At 39.5% G+C, this 20278-nt stretch overlaps 1 protein-coding gene across 1 annotated transcript in view; it reads left to right on the forward strand.

Moving 5' to 3' along the window:
• LOC143775683 (immunoglobulin superfamily containing leucine-rich repeat protein 2-like) overlaps window positions 1-11345 on the forward strand; it is a 118639-nt gene extending 107294 nt beyond the window's left edge. The window contains exon 2 of the mRNA XM_077264106.1: window positions 4693-11345. Within this exon, the coding sequence (XP_077120221.1) occupies window positions 4701-6734 (2034 nt within the window). The 5' untranslated portion in view covers window positions 4693-4700 and the 3' untranslated portion in view covers window positions 6735-11345. The remainder of the gene's footprint in view (window positions 1-4692) is intronic.
• Window positions 11346-20278: the final 8933 nt, after the last annotated feature.

Consider the following 20278-nt stretch of genomic DNA (forward strand, 5'->3'; position numbering starts at 1 on the left):
GGCGCTCATAGCACACCTGCATTTCTGCTACATAGCGAACATCAGATCGCTGCTATGTAGCAGAGCCGATCGAGTTGTGCCAGCTTCTAGCCTCCCATGGAGGCTATTGAAGCATGGCAAAAGTAAAAAAAAAGTAAAAAAAAATTTGAAAAAAAATAAAAAAAATATAAAAGTTTAAATCACCCCCCTTTCGCCCCATTCAAAATAAATCAATAAAAAAATAATCAAACCTACACATATTTGGTACCACCGTGTTCAGAATCGCCCGATCTATCAATAAAAAAAAGCATTAACCTGATCGCTAAATGGCGTAAGGAGAAAAAAATTCGAAACGCCAAAATTAAGTTTTTTTGGTCGCTGCGACATTGCATTAAAATGCAATAACGGGCGATCAAAAGAACTTATCTGCACCAAAATGGTATCATTAAAAATGCCAGCTCGGCACGCAAAAAACAAGCCCTCAACCGACCCCAGATCATGAAAAATGGAGACGCTATGAGTATTGGAAAATGGCGCAATTTTTTTTTTTTTAGCAAAGTTTGGAATTTTTTTTCACCACTTAGATAAAAAATAACCTAGTCATGTTAGGTGTCTATGAACTCGTAATGACCTGGAGAATCATAATGACAGGTCAATTTAGCATTTAGTGAACCTAGCAAAAAAGCCAAACAAAAAACAAGTGTGGGACTGCACTTTTTTTGCAATTTCACCGCACTTGGAATTTTTTTCCCGTTTTCTAGTACACAATATGGTAAAACCAATGATGTCGTTCAAAATTACAACTTGTCCTGCAAAAAATAAGCCCTCATATGGCCAAATTGACGGAAAAATAAAAAAGTTATGGCTCTGGGAAGGAGGGGAGCGAAAAACGAACATGGAAAAATGGAAAATCCCAAGGTCATGAAGGGGTTAAAGAGGTAGTCACCGGGAATGGTCTTCCAACAATCTTGAAGGAGTTTTCAGAGCTGCTTAGCACTTTTTGACCCTTTTGCCTTCACTCTGCGGTCCAGCTCACCCCAAACCATCCCGATTGGGTTCAGGTCTGGTGACTGTGGAGGCCAGGTCATCTGGCGCAGCACCCCATCACTCTCCTTCTTGGTCAAATAGCCCTTACACAGCCTGGAGGTGTGTTTGTGGTCTTGTCCTGTTGAAAAATAAATGATGGTCCAACTAAACTCAAATCGGATGGAATAGCATGCCGCTGCAAGATGCTGTGGTAGCCATGCTGGTTCAGTATGCCTTCAATTTTGAATAAATCCAAAACAGTGTCACCAGCAAAGCACCCCCACACCATCACACCTCCTCCTCCATGCTTCACGGTGGGAACCAGGCATGTAGAGTCCATCCGTTCACCTTTTCTGCATCACTCAAAGACACAGTGGTTGGAACCAAAGATCTCAAATTTGGACTCATCAGACCAAAGCACAGATTTCCACTGGTCTAATGTCCATTCCTTGTGTTCTTTAGCCCAAACAAGTTTCTTCTGCTTGTTGCCTGTCCTTAGAAGTGGTTTCCTAGCAGCTATTTTACCATGAAGGCCTGCTGCACAAAGTCTCCTCTTAACAGTTGTTGTAGAGATGTGTCTGCTGCTAGAACTCTGTGTGGCATTGACCTGGCCTCTAATCTGAGCTGCTGTTAACCTACGATTTCTGAGGCTGGTGACTCGGATAAACTTATCCTCAGAAGCAGATGTCCTTTCCTGGGACGGTCCTCATGGGAGTCAGTTTCTTTGTAGCGCTTGATGGTTTTTGCCACTGCACTTGGGGACACTTTCAAAGTTTTCCCACTTTTTCGGACTGACTGACCTTCATTTCTTAAAGTAATGATGGCCACTCGTTTTTATTTACTTAGCTGCTTTTTTCTTGCCATAATACAAATTCTAACAGTCTATTCAGTAGGACTATCAGCTGTGTAGCCACCAGACTTCTGCACAACACAACTGATGGTCCCAACCCCATTTATAAGGCAAGAAATCTCACTTATTAAACCTGACAGGGAACACCTGTGAAGTGTAAACCATTCCCGGTGACTACCTCTTGAAGCTCATCAAGAGAATGCAAAAGGTGGCTACTTTGAAGAACGTAGAATATAAGATATTTATAATTTCAGTTGTTTCACACTTTTTTGTTAAGTATGTAATTCACATGTGTTAATTCATAGTTTTGATGCCTTCAGTGTGAATGTACAATTTTCATAGTAATGAAAATACAGAAAAATCTTTAAATGAGAAGGTGTGTCCAAACTTTTGGTCTGTACTGTATCTTAAAAGGAAAGCTCACAAGATAAAATTGTCATGACTGTGGATGGGCTGGTTCTGGCTCCGTCCTGGTCAGGTCTGTGTTAAATTAGCCCATCTCTCTTTGGTTCTGGGGCACCTATTTAATGCTGGTGGCTCCTGGGTTCTGAGTCGGTTATACTTCCGTCAACTTGGCTTGAGGTTGCTGACCCAGGTTATTCATCTGTAATCGCTGTGCCTCTGTGCGTGTGTGCCTTGCTGTGTATGACCCGGTTTGTCCTCTAACTATTGCCCCTGTATTCTGCTTGGTACTTCTCTGTCCGTCCTGGCTTTCTGACCTCTTGGCTTATCTCTGACCAATCTGCTGTTTTGCCGCTTGGTACCTCGCTCCTGTCTGGCTCCCGACCCTCGGCTTGTCCTTTGACCACATCTCTGTCTTAGTACTCTGTGTTCTGCGTTTCTTGCAGACCCCTGTTCATCTTCCCTGCTGTGATCACGAGACCAGCCTAGTTCAAGTCCTGTGTGTACTGTGTGCCTCATTCCTCCCTCTCCTTGCGCTCCCGCTAGCGCCCCCTAGGCTGCCTTTTTATTACACAAGGCAGCGTCATTACAAAAATGAATTCCCCAAATATCAAGCTATTTGGCCCCAATGTCCACACATTGGCCACAATGGAGAATAGGAAGCCTATCAGGGCACAACGGGGGATAAGGATGTTTTACTCTCCCAATTCAACTAACCCTATAGGTAGCCCTGCCTAATCACAGAGGTTGGCACCCTAAAAACATGCAAGACATGCACCCGCACTCATCAAAGGTTGGCCCTAACAATACCCAAGGAAGCCCTGGAATAGCTAACTCTGAATAGAAAATCTAACAATAACAGAATGATTAATAATGTTTAAAGCACTGGTATCATAAAGTGTCTCCAGTGCCATATACAATAAACAACAAATATAAAGTGCTCAATGTCAAAAAACAAAAATAATAAATGAATAAGCAACCCACAATGCTTGCATGATATATCAGCACCAACAATATCGCTCACAGTACAGGCCAAAAGGACCACTCATAGCTACTGGTTAACCACGACCTTTACCTATTTCCCCCTTGTAGATGCTAGTTCATCAGGAGGCAGAGAAAAAAAAATGATCCATCAGATGAGGCTTTTTGGAGTCAAGTTGCATGGATGTCAGAGTGTATTAAGGTGTTCCAAACCTGACCATGGGCTGTATCTTTTCTGTTTTTATTTTTTTCTGAATATATTTGCGGCTTCAGAAAGGCACTAAAGAGAAGCCTAAATATACATTTATGCTCAGATTGTAAACTGTAGACACTTAAATGCCTTTAAAAAAAAAGCAACAAAAATCACTTTATTCAGATATAATGGGTTTGGATTTCCTTAGATATTATACAAATATCATGTACTACCTATTCCATAATTAGACTCATTTATGAGTTTTTCTGTCAATGCGCTCTACTATAAATGAGCAAAACAAGAAGTTTTAAGGGTTTGCCTGACTGATTTATTTTGTTAAGTATGGATTGTATAAGATAACACATGGAGGCATACTCACCTGTTGTCATCCTGTAGACTGAGCCAGAGCTTGGAGCTGTGGACACCAGCTCTGGAACCGATGACTGCATCATCCACATGTCCACAGGATTTCTAAAGTCTGTGACTAGCTGTAATGGTCAATTGCAATAGCGCATCAACATAAAAATATCAGATAGCACACTATTCTAGACACCTGACCGCTGCATCAAATCACAGGCTTTAGGAGTCCTGAGACACCTTGACAGTGCTTCCAGAGCTGAGGCCAGCCACTGTATCCATGGTATTGAGAACAGGGGATTAGGTCTTTGTCTGATACTTTATAGCAACCCATCCCTAAGAAAAGAAATGTATGCTGAACAACTCATTTAAGTGATAATTGGAAGTTATAAATACACCTTAATAAAGCTCTATGTAACAATTTATGAGCCAAAAATGTACAGTATCTCCACTATGAACTGGTAATGCTTAGAAAAAAAAATTTCTTCATAACATAAAAGCAATAAAGATCATGTAAAAAAAAACGCAGCCCACAATAGATTTTTTTTGCTATTGATAGGACAGATGTATTTTAAAGGCCATGCCCGTTTTGAGAAACATCATATGGGCACATGGGAAACAGGGATTTAGAAGGCTTGGCCAAGTAGTGGACAACCCCTTCAATTTTCTCTAATGATAGTTTGGTTTATTATTGACTAAAATGGGCTGATTAATAAAACTCATGTATGAACCTTTAAACTGTGTATGTGTCTGAGATCCAAAGGTACAGGTATTGTTGTACCCTCTAGTTGCAAATGTTATTTTATAGGCTATTGTATCATGTTACACTTATCAATTACAGCAAGTTGTTATTTTATCCCTTGTTATATAATATATATATATATATAATATATCTGTCTTGCAGGCGGAAAGATGGGTACACTCCTCTTCCTGTATGTTGCTGTGTCTCTTTTGAGGACAACTTTCAGCTGCCCTGATGCATGCTCCTGTGTGGACAAATACAATCAACAGTTTGCTGACTGCACTTACAAGAAGCTCCAAAAAGTCCCAACTGGATTCCCTTCCAATGTCACCACGTTAAGTCTTTCAGCCAATAAAATCAGCGCTTTAAAGAAATCAAATTTTGTTGGGGTGACACAGGTGACCTCACTGTGGTTAGCTCATAATGATATTAGTTCCATTGAAAGGGGTACTTTAGCAACTTTGGTGAATCTTAAGAACCTGGATATTAGTCATAACCAACTAGTAGGATTCCCATGGGTGGACCTGTCCAGCCTTCCTGCTCTTCAGCTGCTGAAAATGAACAACAACCGTATGGTCAACCTACCCTTGGATGCCTTTGATAATTTAAAAGATCTTAGGTCACTCCGAATAAATAATAATCAGTTCACTGTTATTCGGGAAGGAACCTTCAAACCTCTTGTTTCTCTTCTTCACATCCAGATCCACAATAATCCCTTCCACTGTACTTGCTCACTCATGTGGTTGAAAAAATGGATTGAAGAAGCTCAAATCACTGTAGCAGAAAAGGACTTGATAGCATGTGGTACCCCTGAAGAGCTCCAAGGGAAAACACTTGTTAAAATTCCAGATTTGCAATGTGAGGCCCCTACTGTGCAACTAAGTTACCACCCTAATCTCGATAGCACAGAGTTATATGATGGATTTACTCTCACTTTACACTGTTTGGTTAGTGGAAATCCCAAGCCAGCAATCCAGTGGAAAGTTCGCAATTCAACCCAAGAGACAGAGATTAAACTGCCCAGTGATGTAGCCAAAGCAGAGTTATATGGAAATTTTCTGGTGTATCAAAATGGAACACTGGTCATTCCTCACCTTAGCAAGAAATTAGAAGGGGCATATACTTGTATAGCCTCAAATGAGATGGGAAGTAGCCAGAGTTTAGTCAATGTCTCTGTTGCAGGCACTCAAAAATATCCCTCAAAGGTTGAGGATCCAGGTGCAGGAAAGATACCTACGGACACGAAGAAAACAGCTGATAAAAAATTAGGAAACAGTGTTCTTAAAGTAGATAAGACAGAGGAAAAAATAAATCCAATGGAAACAACCTCAAAGGCAGGTACTGAGATTAAGAAGATAAATACCATAGAAAACACAGAATCAAATGAGAAGAAATGTGGACCCAGTGTAGGAGGGCTGCATGTTTCCAACCATGCATTCAATGAGAGTAGCAACTTGAAACCTCATGTGTTTGATCTAGGAGTTATAGCACTTGATGTATCAGAGAAAGATGCAAAAGTACAAATAACTCCATATAATACTCAACCTGGTAAGCAGAACCTAAAGATGCTATACCTCTGCCAGGAAAGTCCTAAAGGATTTTCTTTGGTTCAGTGGTCAGAAATTGAGGATCGAGTAAACTCATACTGGTTTCAAGGGCTAACACCTGGCACCAACTATTCTGTGTGCCTAACATACAAAGGTGAAGATTGCCAAATACAGGTGGTTTTCACCACTAAGAAAGAAGTCCCCTCTTTGATCATTATTATTATAGTGAGCATTTTCCTTCTTGGTTTAGCCACCATACCTTTAGTGGGAGCTACATGTTGTCATCTGCTTTCTAAATATCATGGTAAAAATTATAAATTAATAATGAAGACCCACAAACAAGATCCAATGGAGAAGCACATGGCTGCTGATTTTGATCCCAGATTATCTTACGTAGAGTCTGAAAAGAATTTCGAACCTAGTGAAGCTGGAGGAGAAGAAGGAGAAGCAGAGGCAGAAGCACAACCTGCAGAAAAAGAGGTTGAGAAGGAGGTTGAAGGAAGTGTAGTAGATGAAGCTCTTCCAACTTCTCAATCCAAAACCAACCAGGAAGATTTTGAGGTGGGATCTGAGTACAGTGATAAGCTCCCTTTGGGAGCTGAGGCTGTTACCATCTCTGAAGAAATTAATGGAAACTACAAAGAACCTGCCCGCTGATACGATAAGGTATCAATATATCACCTTCATTGAATTCCTTTGATTTATCCGCAAATATGTTCAAGAGTGAGATCCTGTTTAATTCACCAATTCATCAGTATTCCTGTGAAACCCCTACAAGAACATTAACCTAATCACACTCTCCAGTCTCCAGAAATGTGATCCTCTTCAAGAATTTACAGGTGTAATGAGGAGTGTAAAGCAAACACATGCGTTATGAGGTGCGATGGTAAACTCAACCATAATGGCAATATTCTTACCAATGTTTGTCAGCCGGAAAATATTTCTCACCAATCCAAAGCCTCAATGACAAGATCCTGCTCACTATAGCAGAAGACACTTCTGCTAATGGTTTCATAACACTGCACATTTGTATGCATGCCCTGTGTGTCGCATATCTGTGTGCATCAAAGTGTTACTGTAGCAAAGTATGTGAATATGCCACAATTTTAGGTTAGTCTATAAAAAAGTGTGTAAATGTTTTGCCAACTGGTGAGTACACAGTGCGTATATATTTATAGGTAAATGTATATAGACAGTTTCTCTGCAGAGAGCACTTATGACATAGCATGGTGTATACCTGTATATACAGTATACACATACATAGCACCCTAATTATTTACAATGTACCTTATTGATCCAAGCATTTACCACACATATACACATTATTTGGATATTATGAGCTATGAAAGGTTTGGATGTTCAAAAGATCAAAATGGAATTTTAATTCAATGACGTCTTGAAACCACCAAAAGTGACCAAGAGGATGAAGCAAAGACTTTTAATATAATAATCCTATAATTCTACTACAGTATCCGAATGTTTTCATCTAATCATGACTACAGCCACCAATCCTAGAGACACACATTAACTAAAACTACATATCTATTCTGTAATAGATGATCTGATGCTTCTCCATCACCACTTAAAGTAGAAAATCAGATCTATGTGAATCCCAAGGAGATCTAATTACATTAAAGCTGGAGGATTATGGAAGAAGGATGAGTAATACGGCTGCACCTGCCCTGCATCTTCTCTGAGCTACAATACTGTATACAACCTGCTAACAGTGCCTCTCGTGACTACATCAATGTCCCTCAACTGTGAGCCAAAGGGTCTCATGGTTAACCTCTAACTGCCCTGAAGAGATGACAGCACAATATTTCTATCAATCAGTTTTTTGCTATGTAAAATCAGAAGATATAAAGTTGTAATTTGGGGGGGGGTCTTCATTTTGTAATGTAATGGATGCATTCAATTTGAAAGTCAGTTTTGGACATTACCTTCAGTCTACTAAGGACTTGTGGTTGTTTTTCAAGTATGTAAGCTTTGTTATGATGTTTTGAGTAGGAATTAGTTGCAAATATTAATCATAGATTTTTCTTATTACATATTGTTTTTATGCTTTTTGAACCTAAGAACAATTTCAGTAATTTATTATATTTTCTATTGGCTCCTGGTTTATATATTCCTATAAAGTGTCGTTAGCACCTGAGTTTAGTTCAGTACACTTTTACAACTGGGATATTCAACACAGTGGAAAGGATAATTTTAGAAAAACAGTTTTAAAACAAATTATGATTTACTTTTTAGTAATTATTGCTGGACCCACAGGCCCACAAGTTTAAATTCTCAATGCAAACCTAAGCAACCTTGATTTACGTACAATTGCCAGAGGCTGGCACCTAAAAGATGAGCGTGTTACTGCAGGTATACCCTATATTTACAGGATAAAAGCATATACGTACAGTCTTTATACGTGTATGCTGCACATATTCATGCACTTAATTGTAACGTTCTCAGTGCCTGAACCATATCCATTGTTAAAAATGTTCAAGATTTTTACCTTTGTACTAAACTGTTTTGTTGTGGTTTGATACTTTGGATATTTTGGGTGTACTTTTTTTTATTTTTATAGTTGTGACTTCTTTGAATACTAGGGGAATAATATAAATGTTACATAGTATAGTTTTAAAAAACATGGTGCTCATTATACTAAATTCTGGAAAAAGAATTGTGAAATCTAGCATGCATCGGAGGGTCATTTACGATTATTAAGAGTGTTGTAGATATATATCTATATAGATATAGATACATAAAAATTGTGCTTGTGTGGAAGAGCAAATTGAATCTCACCTAAATTTAACAAGTTTACTAGTTTTGAGAGAGTCTACAGAACTTAGTGGTGTAACTTAGTAAATAACTGGTAATAACAATCAAATCTGTATCTGCTGAGCTCACAGATAAATTTATCAAAACTCATGCAAAGGAAAAGGGAAACAGTTGACCACAAAAAAAATCAGGAGTATACTTTTGATGGGATTGGTAGAATATATGCCCGGGGTGCTGGGTGTCAAATGGGACATCAAGCCAATAATGTTATGAGACATATCAATATGTGTAAAGATTTCTGCAGCCCTTGGTGCCCTAACCCCTGTCATATTCTCCTTTTTACAAGGAAAGAACATTTGTAGCATATTTTCCCAATTTTAACAGTAAAAATATATTGCTACTAAACAACACTAAACCATCCATCTTGCTCAAATTAAATCTAACATCAGCTCATTTTTCCGTTGCAATGAAATAAAATTGGCGTGACATGAGTGGAGGGAACGAAGTGCCTCTTAGTATAGGTCATGCATGACTAATGGTAGATCTGGTCCTTATAATAGCTCAATGATCCTCCAATTAACCATGGAGTGTCCAAAGTCATACTAGACTGTACTTTGATGTGACCTGTTAAGTTCAAGAATCTATAGAAATCTTAATAAATTATTCATTTGAAGAAAGCGCTCAGACAGATGGGAAATGCGGCATGGTGGTATACATCCATTTATTACCCATAGACACACATGCATTTAATATACAGTACATAAAGCACCATCCTTAGTCAGAAACCGAAAGCTATTTCTAGCTAACCAATATACAGTATATACTCAGATTAATTCATTGCAGACCATTGCAATTATTAAAATACGCACATGTGAATCCACTACTCATATAATACAGAAATGGCTACCTGTAGATGATTCCTAAGCGCCTTTATTCCTACGAGATGTCGTATGGGAGTAACCACCTGCAATAGGTACAATAGCTCTGCAGAAACTCTGATGTAAACTGTGAACACATTTTTAATTATTGCTGATAATATGGGTTGCCACTTCCACCATGTCAAGTGACTAGATGTAACTTGTTAGGGAAAACTGGCAAAAAGTGTATTTCACTGTTTTAATTGAATTTAAAGGTGTTGACTGGTTAAAACAAGTTATCAGTTAATCCAAGAACAGATGATAACTTATTGATCTGTTGGGGTCCAAATGCTTGGACCTGCGCCTGTCGACACAACACTTTTATCCCTGTTAAAATGGAGGAGCAGTGTGCATGCTCGACTACCGCTCCATTCATTCCAATATGCAACGCCATCTCGCAATAGGGATAAAAGTTCCCCAATGGGAAAAAAGTTCTCTGATCTGCCGACCAGTGCTGGTCCAGGCGGATGGACACCACCGATCAGCAAGTTATCAGTAAGATTTTGTTTTAACTAGACAACACATTTCATGGGGTCTTTATGTAAAGCTATCTGCAGTGAGTCTCCCATAGAAAGAAGCTATTTGCAGTGTTTATCGCCTACTGGCTAGTAGATGAGTTTTTTTCTTATTCTGTCATTATTTCCTAACTACTGATAATATTACTACTTACATACATTGAATTTTTTTTGCAAATTAGCTGGTGTGAAAAAAAAGTCTCAGCAATGGAGGAAAGGGAGAAGAGAATTTTTGTATATTGCATAGCTGCATATCTATTATATTTTTGCTTTAAATATTGCTTTTAAAAAAAAATACATAAGTTACAGAGATTTCAATGTACATGTGTGATGAAAACTAAATAGGTATGTCATAACTGGTTGTAATTAACAGAAAAAGTCAAAGTTTTGAAAAGTCCATAATTATAATTTTTATTCCAGTTCAGTTCAGGTACTAGAACTGTACCTCAACTTGAACCAGAACATGAACCCCTTTGAAAACAATGGGGACCTGAATTTTCAGCTGGAAAAATTCTTTCTCTCCCTCTCCTCTTGGACTTCCTTTGGAACTCCGAATGTTGTAACGGACTTCCGGGAGAAGTCTGTGTTTGGCATTTAGCACCGAACACTAACTGTCCAATAGTAACCCCGAACTTTTAAGTTTGGGTTTGCTCATCTCTAATTATAACCAATGATGATAAACAATGCATCACAATTCACTAGAACATGGGTCTACAGGTGTCCACAGTAGCCAATCAATAGCCAAGCTTAGCAGTAGTTTGCCAACAGTGGACCCGGGCCATATTTAAGTAAACCATAATTCCTACTATTCTTGCATACATATTGTATTCTTTATCCTCAATTGACTAGAAATCGTATAAATTTATCTAGACGCTCGCTGTAAAGCATCATTTACCGAGCTTTATTTATCTCATTATTTACAGTTTTGTTTTGTTTTTTACTATGTACTATTTCCCTAAAGCTGTGTAATGTTACTAGTAAGATGTTTGTCATTGTGAAATGTTGGCTACGAATACAGAGGCACTGAGATATGTTGTATACAAATCCAATAAAATGCTGAAATATCAGGACGACTGGAAGTGGATATTATTCTCGCAGTGACTCCAACATGTTCAGCCTTCATTCCCCTCTCCTGTGTTCTTCTGCAGTTTTCTATTTGGCTTTCACCAGAGTCTTTTATTACCTCCCCATCGCACAATGTCATCTTAAAATATTTCCTTTGTCTCTGGAAGCATTTGACTATATCTATTCAAATAGTGCAAGTAAATTTGAATCCAAGATGTAATTTAGTGCATGTTTTATCTCGCCACACAGTTCACAAAGCCAAGTATTGAAATCAAAAATATATATTGTATAACACACTGATGCCTTAGCGTCCATTTACATGATGCAATCGCAACACACAACTATCAAAGGACGTCAGACAGGACATACAGGACAATAATCATGAATGAAATGTTTAAAGGGGTTTTCCCATCTCCAAGATCCTATCCCCAAATGTAGTTGTGTAATAATAATAATATTAGCAAATATCTCCAGTTAGAAATGTAGTATAGTTTTTCTGATTCACTGTGTCTCTTTGCTCATGTGCAGGCATTGCAGGACCTCAGGTATCTATGGTTATGACCACTAGCAACTACCTAATTGTCACTATATCAGTGGTCATAATCATGGATACCTAAGGTCCTGCAATGCCTGAACATGGGGAAAGAGACATAATGAATCAGAAAAACTATGCTACATTTCTAATTGAGGTATTTGCTGATATTAGTATTACACCTACCACATATTGGGATTGTATCTTGGAGATGAAAATAAGAATAATGGCGGGTGCACCACTAGAATATAGGCAAGTATATAATGAAGTAACAGGGTGCTACATTAGGCATGGAAACAGCAAATATGATCAAAGAAGAGAAAGAGCCAAAAAGAACGTGCACACCTACTACAAAATATCTAGCAAAATATAGAATAAATTTTATTACAAGCAAAAACACCATACAAATATAAAATCAATTAAAAAACGGGTAACAAAGTACACAACACCCCAATATAACAGCCTATGCAGGAAATGCGAAATCTGCAAAAAACACGCTAAATACACTGTGCTGATAAACACCTAGTTCACAAGAGATACAATATGAGGTATGCCAACATAAATGTTTATAACAGAAATGCACGGACCAAGCCCTCTAAAAAGTACACACACATTATAGGCGTCCCTATATGTGTCCTAAATGAAAGCACATGTAAAGGGCATATAGCGTGTACACATATACAATATGCTAGTGGCCCTGAATGGGTGAAAGGAATGCTGCAAATCAGTTAAATTTCGCAAAGTACCAGCCTGCAATAAAACCTGGGAACCACAGAGAGTGGAGAGAAGCTCAGGTAAAACAGGCAATAAATGCAACCTGGAGCCCAGTCATGTATCTGGGAAAAAAAAAAAAAAAAAAAAAAAAAAAAGTGGACCACAGAGAGAGCAGGAAACGCTGATCTTTCCACACCCCACATTTTGGCCCTGACATATCTGGGTGTTTTGTGGACTATTTTCCCTGCTGCCTTCACTTTTCAGCATTGCACAGCGTTTCCTGCTCTCTCTGTGGTCCACTTTTTTTTTTTTTTTTTTTTTTTTTCCAGATACATGACTGGGCTCCAGGTTGCATTTATTGCCTGTTTTACCTGAGCTTCTCTCCACTCTCTGTGGTTCCCAGGTTTTATTGCAGGCTGGTACTTTGCGAAATTTAACTGATTTGCAGCATTCCTTTCACCCATTCAGGGCCACTAGCATATTGTATATGTGTACACGCTATATGCCCTTTACATGTGCTTTCATTTAGGACACATATAGGGACGCCTATAATGTGTGTGTACTTTTTAGAGGGCTTGGTCCGTGCATTTCTGTTATAAACATTTATGTTGGCATACCTCATATTGTATCTCTTGTGAACTAGGTGTTTATCAGCACAGTGTATTTAGCGTGTTTTTTGCAGATTTCGCATTTCCTGCATAGGCTGTTATATTGGGGTGTTGTGTACTTTGTTACACGTTTTTTAATTGATTTTATATTTGTATGGTGTTTTTGCTTGTAATAAAATTTATTCTATATTTTGCTAGATATTTTGTAGTAGGTGTGCACGTTCTTTTTGGCTCTTTCTCTTCTTTGATCATATTTGCTGTATCTTGGAGATGGGAATACCCCATTAAATAACAATTGTTCCACTCCTCCTTTTTGATGGTCTAATTCTTGAATGGGACATTTACTTTATACAAGTTTCAAAAAAATTAACGAGATTTTATCACTTGCCTAAACAATTTCACGCACGAAGAATGATCAGTTTTGGGCACATTGTTCAGTCGCTCAACCCACTCATATTACACAATTATTCTGTTAGCATTAGAAACTGGGCTCGCTCACACCAGCATACACATTGGACAAGTGCTATCTGATTTTTTATTGGCTAGCCCTCGGACCAATGTTATTCAATGGGGCAGTGCTGATGCATGATATTTTTCACTGACAAAATCTGTCAGTGAAAAAAAAATCACAGAATTCTGTGATTTCACTCTGAAATCAGGATGCCACCCACTGGTTCAAGTGTGTGGAAATCATCAGACTGCACTCTCATGACATCCTAGAGCAGTCAGATTTCTGTGGACTCACAGGATCGAGAAGATGGAGAACCTTTGTGCTATCGTTCTCTCATCTAAGATAATCGGATCACATTATGCTGACCCTAATCAGAGTTCGATCAGAGCGTTATGTGCATAATCTGCCCGATTCTTTGGATGAGAGAATCTGAAGCCATCTGACCATAGCCTCTGACAGATTATCGGCTAGTGTAAATGGGCCTTTAACCTTCTTTACTAGGACTATTTGAGCAAGTGGACCATTCTCTAATGATAGACTGCATTAAAATTGTCACCCAAAGCCATTAGTTTTGTTGGAATTGGCCGATCATCCAATCTGGATGGGGGCCTTGATACTCTACCTCCTGAGATGATGTCTGTGGAAATAAGAGTCGAACACTTGAAATCGAAATGCCCAATCCTTTTGTTTCTGCAGAGGTATCTGTCAGCAGTTTTTTCTCTTCTTCTGATACAGTACACATGCAGGCTTGGTCAAGCATTCATCACATGTGGAAGTTGGGAGAGATAGGTGTATATAGGTGCCTTAAAGGGATTTTCCCACTAACAAAAGTTGATTTTAATCAATACATCTTGGAGTAATAATAATTTCCACAATTGGATGTGTTAAAATAAAATATACAGGCAGGACAGCATGGGATCGCAAATAATTATTTCTTTGAAGTAAAGCATTGTTTAAAAACAGGTAGGGAAATGTTTTACCTCAAAGAAAGAATCAGCTGTGAACCCCATACTGTAATGTCTGTATATTTTCCCCCTGCCCAGGAGCTGTGGTATGATCAGACCATGTCCCTGCATAATCAGACACAGTCATTACACAGTACACAGCAGGGGCACATTTATAAGATTATCTCAGCACAGGAACATTTTATTTAAATACATCCAATTGTGGAAGTTATTATTATTCCAAAATCTATTGATTAAAATAAACTTTGGTTCCTGAGAAAACCCTTTTAGGCCGGGTTCACACTTTGCGGCGTGCTCTGCGGGTTTATCCCGCAGCGGAATTGATAAATCTGCAGAGCAAAACCGCTGCGGTTATCCCTGCAGATTTATCGCGGTTTGTTCCGCGGTTTCCGCTGCGGGATTACTCCTGTACTATTGATGCTGCATATGCAGCAATATGCAGCATCAATAGTAATGATAAAAATAATAAAAATTGGTTATACTCACCCTCCGATGTCCGGATCTCCTCGGCGCTGCACGCGGCGCTCCGATTCCAAAGATGCTGTGCCGAAAAGGACCTTCGTGACGTCACGGTTATGTGACCGCGGCGTCATCACGGTCATGTGACCGTGACGTCACCACAGGTCCTGTTCGCACAGCAAACCTGAGACCGGGCGGCCGCGTGCAGCACTGAGAGGTGAGTATAACATGATTTTTTATTTTTATTCTTTATTTTTTACCCCAAATATGGTTCCCAGGGCCTGGAGGAGAGTCTCCTCTCCTCCACCCCGGGTACCACCTGCACATTAACCGCTTACTTCCCGCAACGTGGGCACAGCCCCATGCGGGAAGTAAGCGGTTCAATGCATTCCTATGGGTGCAGAATCGCTGCAATTCTGCACAAAGAAGTGACATGCTGCGGGTTTTAAACTACTGCGTTTCTGCGCGGTTTTTCCCGCAGCATGTGCACAGCGGTTTGCGGTTTCCATAGGGTTTACATGTTAATGTAAACGCTATGGAAACTGCTGCGGACCCGCAGCATCAAAATCGCCACGGATCTGCGGTAAAAAACGCGAAGTGTGAACATGGCCTAAAGGAGTGGTGTTGCCTTACTGTACCTCTTACTGTACCTGAAACAATCCAATCCAACAACCCAGAAGAGTCCTATAATCATATTTATCATTTATTTTTACTTGAAAAAAGCAGTGAACTAGTAGGTATAATAATATTTTCAGTCAGTTGAATTTGCCCCCAGCAAATCCAATCCTTACAAGACGATCTGCGGCAGAATCTGAGGCTGGAACTGAGATCACTGCAGTAAAGATGCATTTTATATGCCAGGGATGGGGCTTATCTGTGTAACACTAATCCATTGTTTTTTTAATGGAATATATGCTAAAGGAAGTAGCATGCAATTTTTCCAAACATTCGCTTCTTTGGTGTTGACAAAAAATACTGCAGGGATTTTTTAATGTGTGTTTTGTTACAAAAGTCCCATTCATATATATGTATTGGATACAAATAATTGGCAAATTTAATGAGAAAATCCTCACCAAATTCTGAATGTGTGAGCAGTGTCTTACTGCTTCCTCCTGTCCCTACTAAACATTCTTTTCTTATTTCCAATGCATATTGTCAGACTTCATTTTAACGTACACTATCATCTGTCCCAATGTCCTTTGCACGTGGGATATGATGTGAATTAAATGTGGAGATATTTCTGCTCCAGGCCTATGTCTCACACATAGTATTTCCCAGCTTCCTGCACAGAGGCTGAAACCTGTCAGTCCCAGATTGCGATCATGTTGCTCTGTAACTCCTGCCTTCCATCTTTCCCAGGGGCATTGTCACTATACAAGGGCTGGCACTCTAGAGCCTTTTTTAGGAGTAACCTTGGCTTCTCCCCCCACCCCTTGTCTTCCAATTTCCTTTCACACTGTCTCTCAATTATTCTGTCACATTCAGGAATGGTGAATAGACCTGTGAAGTCTGCACGTGATACAATGGTGGCAGATGAACAATTGCTAACAAATCACCTGACAAGAGACAGAAGGAATTTAAATAAAGACATGGGTACAGAAGAGATAACAGAGTGACAGATGAACATATCACATGTCACATTCTGTGATTTGGTATTTTTTGGCTCACAAAATGACATTATCATATCTACATAATGCACATAAGACTGATTTTTTTTCAAGATTTAAAGGGAACCTGTCGCTAGATTTTTTTGCTTATAAACTTTGCCCTTCACCTTTAAGGTTATAACAATGAGGATCCTGCCTCCCCTTTCTATTCTCAGACGTGCCCATATGTACCTCAGAAAAAGTGTTTTACTTGTCCCTCGCTGTATGTATATTGTGCAGTCTGGTCAAATGGGTGTCTCCACATTGTGATCAGCGCAGCTCCAATGTCTTCAAACACCACCCAGATCCCTGCAAACACCGCCTCTTCTAGCTGCATGTAAGTGGATGGCGTTTCTCAGTCATCCACCTAATGCCAGAAGTCTAGCACCTAGGCAGTGGAATCGGAGAGTTGCGATGGAGTGCCGCACTGTGTCCTAATGAATAGCCATAGATTATATCATGCAGGCATGGAACTTTTAGCACTACGTGGATGATGGGACCGAGGTGGGGCTGATCCAAATTTGGAGAAACACATCGCACCGGACCGCACAATTTACATACAGCGCGGAAAAAGTATAAAACACTTTTTCTGAGGTATGCAGAGGCACGTCTGAGGATATAAAGGGGTGCAGGATTCTCATTCTTTTGACCTTAAAGATTATGGGCAGGGTTATTTGGCGAAAAAACTGGTGACAAGTTCCCATTAAAGAATAACATAAAGATCTATATGGGTTTGCATCATCTGGTCTCGAACATCTGTAAGATCCTGCTCACTTTCAAGCAACTAACATGGAGTCTGTGCTGTCATAATGGTACCCAGGTATATAAAAAGTTGTTGACTTGTTTTTAAAGGGAATCTGGTAATAAGATGATACATGCAGGTCTTTGAAATATAAATCCATCAACATCTTTATATGTTCTATTTGTTGCTGTATTTTTAATTCTGCTTTTTATTTCAGAGACATTAAAGAGGTTGTCCACTACTTGGACAACCCCTTCTTGATCTAAATGTTTGGCCCCTATAAAAGAAAAAATATACTCACCTCCCGTGCTGGCATCGTTCCAGCGGTATCAGCACTCGCAGTCCTGGGGTCTTTATGCGGTTGTTGTGACATGTGACCCCAGCGCCCAATCAGCGCTGGCGTCACTGTCCCCACCTTTGTATGGATTGAACATGAAGAGGAAGTCTGGGCTGCGGCTGATCTCTCACTTCCTCTTTATGTTCAATTCGACAGGAGGCAGGGACAGGGATACCAACGCTGATTGAGTGCCAGGCCACATGTCACAACAGCACGAGAGCACCGGGGAGAGCAAGTGATGACAGTATAAGCTTTTTTATTTTATCGGGGCCAAGCGTGAGGTATGAGAAGTTGTCCAAGTAGTGGACAACTTCTTTAAATGCTATGGGTATGGCTGAGTTTCTGCCTCCTGAGGTTGTTTTCTCGCCCAGTACTAGTCTTGTTTAACTTGATTGATAGCTCACTGTCTGTGTAAGGCCAAGGAAATCAGAGAGTAAGCTGTAAATCACACTAAAGAGGCTTGTGCTGGGCGGGAAAGCAACCTTAAAGGCACAGGCTCAGGAAGTGCTCTCTAGTAGCCATAGCACTTAACATTTAATTTGGAAATTAATTAAAATGCTAAGTACTCTGGAATGTAGCGATCTACATGCCCATGTATTCAGGTTTTTTTGTTAATTTGGGTTTATATTACTGACAGATTCCCTTTAAGGAGGATACTATTGATCATATCTTGTAGATAGTGAACCCAAGAATATGCTGACACATCTTCCACATTTACATAATGGCCATAGAAATCTCATAAGTGTAATTAGTTTTAAATAGCCTATTTTATACAATGACTCGGCAGTCCAGCCTTCATGTTTATTCATAGTGAAATTTAAATGCCAACAGATTGTTCTCAGAACTGGCACTTACTCAATCTGAAAACTGGCAATGACCCATCAAATATATAGAGCTCCTCATTTCCCCGTTTTTCAGGACAAATCCTGAGTGTATCAAAGTTACTGTCATGGTTTATATCATATTCGATAGTTCCAGTGATCATGGTCAATGCAGATACATGATGGTCCACAAAAGAATATTCAGTTAGATTAGAGCAGACTGTGTTTAGGCCTCATCACTAGAAGATTTAACTGAGGTTTAATAAAGTAGTAAAACATGTGTTCTTTACTCATAATGATTTGTGTGGTTGCATGCATCTCTTATATTACTTTTGTACATTTCATGCATTCCAGTAATGTTTTAGTAGGCGATATTCACATAGTTTCCTGCTCTCTAGAATTAGTTGTCCACCTCTCGAATTTTGCCGTGCTGATGTATCAGATGAATCACTGTTCATGGTTTGGGTAATGGTCTTAGTCATGGCAATTATGTCTTGTTTTCAGTCTGTCTATTCCTCCCTTCATCCCTTCCCTCCCATCCTGCCTGGAGTCTCTCACTCCAGTGCCAGTGATTTCAAGCATTGCTCTCCATGTCACTGCACACATCTTTCTTTCTCTCTCGCTTCCTGCATATCAAGCTGGCTCTCCCCACCACTCTGTCAAATCCCCCAGGCTGTGATACTTGGAAAAGCTTTTATCGGAGGTGTGATTATTATCTGACCTCAATCTGACAGCTGAAGAAGGGGAGTGTGGTGGAGTGAGTAGGGGGAGGATGTTAAAGCAAGAAAGGGGTTAAAAAGGACAAGGATGAAGCATAGAAAGATGGGAAATGAAAGCAATTAGAACACAAAAATGAGAAGCAGATGTGAAAAACGTAAACTGAAAAATTCTATATGGAAAAAATAGCAATATTATATTGGTTTCAGAATTGAGAATGTATGTCATAAATCATGAGTCACTTGGAGGCTGGATAAAGCTCCTTGTGAACTTTTTAAGTTCCACACCATGTGATGTGGCATCTTCAGATGTACTTATGTGAGAAATGCCTCTACCGACTTTGTCAAGAACACAGCATAAACTAAATACATGGTACTATAAGCCACTGTATTGTGCAGGGTCCCTGGTGCAAACAGCAGCTTGGACCCATCAGCCTTACTCCATCCCCGCTGCAAGATCTCTAAAGGACCATAGCCAGTCCTTACCTTCGGATACATTTTGGGGTCTTTTAATCTGTATAAACATCTTAAATGAGCCCTCGCGGGCAGGGTCCTCTCTCCTCCTGTACCAGTTGTGACCTGTATTGTTTAAGATTATAGTACCTGTTTTTATTACGTATACCCCTCCTCACATGTAAAGCGCCATGGAATAAATGGCGCTATAATAATAAATAATAATAATATTAATAATAATAAATACAGATGTAGAAAGATGCCGTTATGATGGCGGGTCCGCACTTTGGTAATAGAGTAGCATGCCTACGCTATTGGCGTACAATGACACCAGTCCAAATTGAATGAGAATGTCCGAGCTGTGCAAATAGCGTACATCACCATAGAGCAACATTTCAATAACCTGTTTTTAAGCATTAAGTCATTAAGCCAACCCCCAAGTACCAAAAATATATGTCATTTTAAATGATATGATATGGGTTTAACAATGT

The sequence above is a fragment of the Ranitomeya variabilis genome, chromosome 5 (assembly GCF_051348905.1).
Source record: "Ranitomeya variabilis isolate aRanVar5 chromosome 5, aRanVar5.hap1, whole genome shotgun sequence".
In the NCBI taxonomy this organism is placed as follows: Eukaryota; Metazoa; Chordata; class Amphibia; order Anura; family Dendrobatidae; genus Ranitomeya; species Ranitomeya variabilis.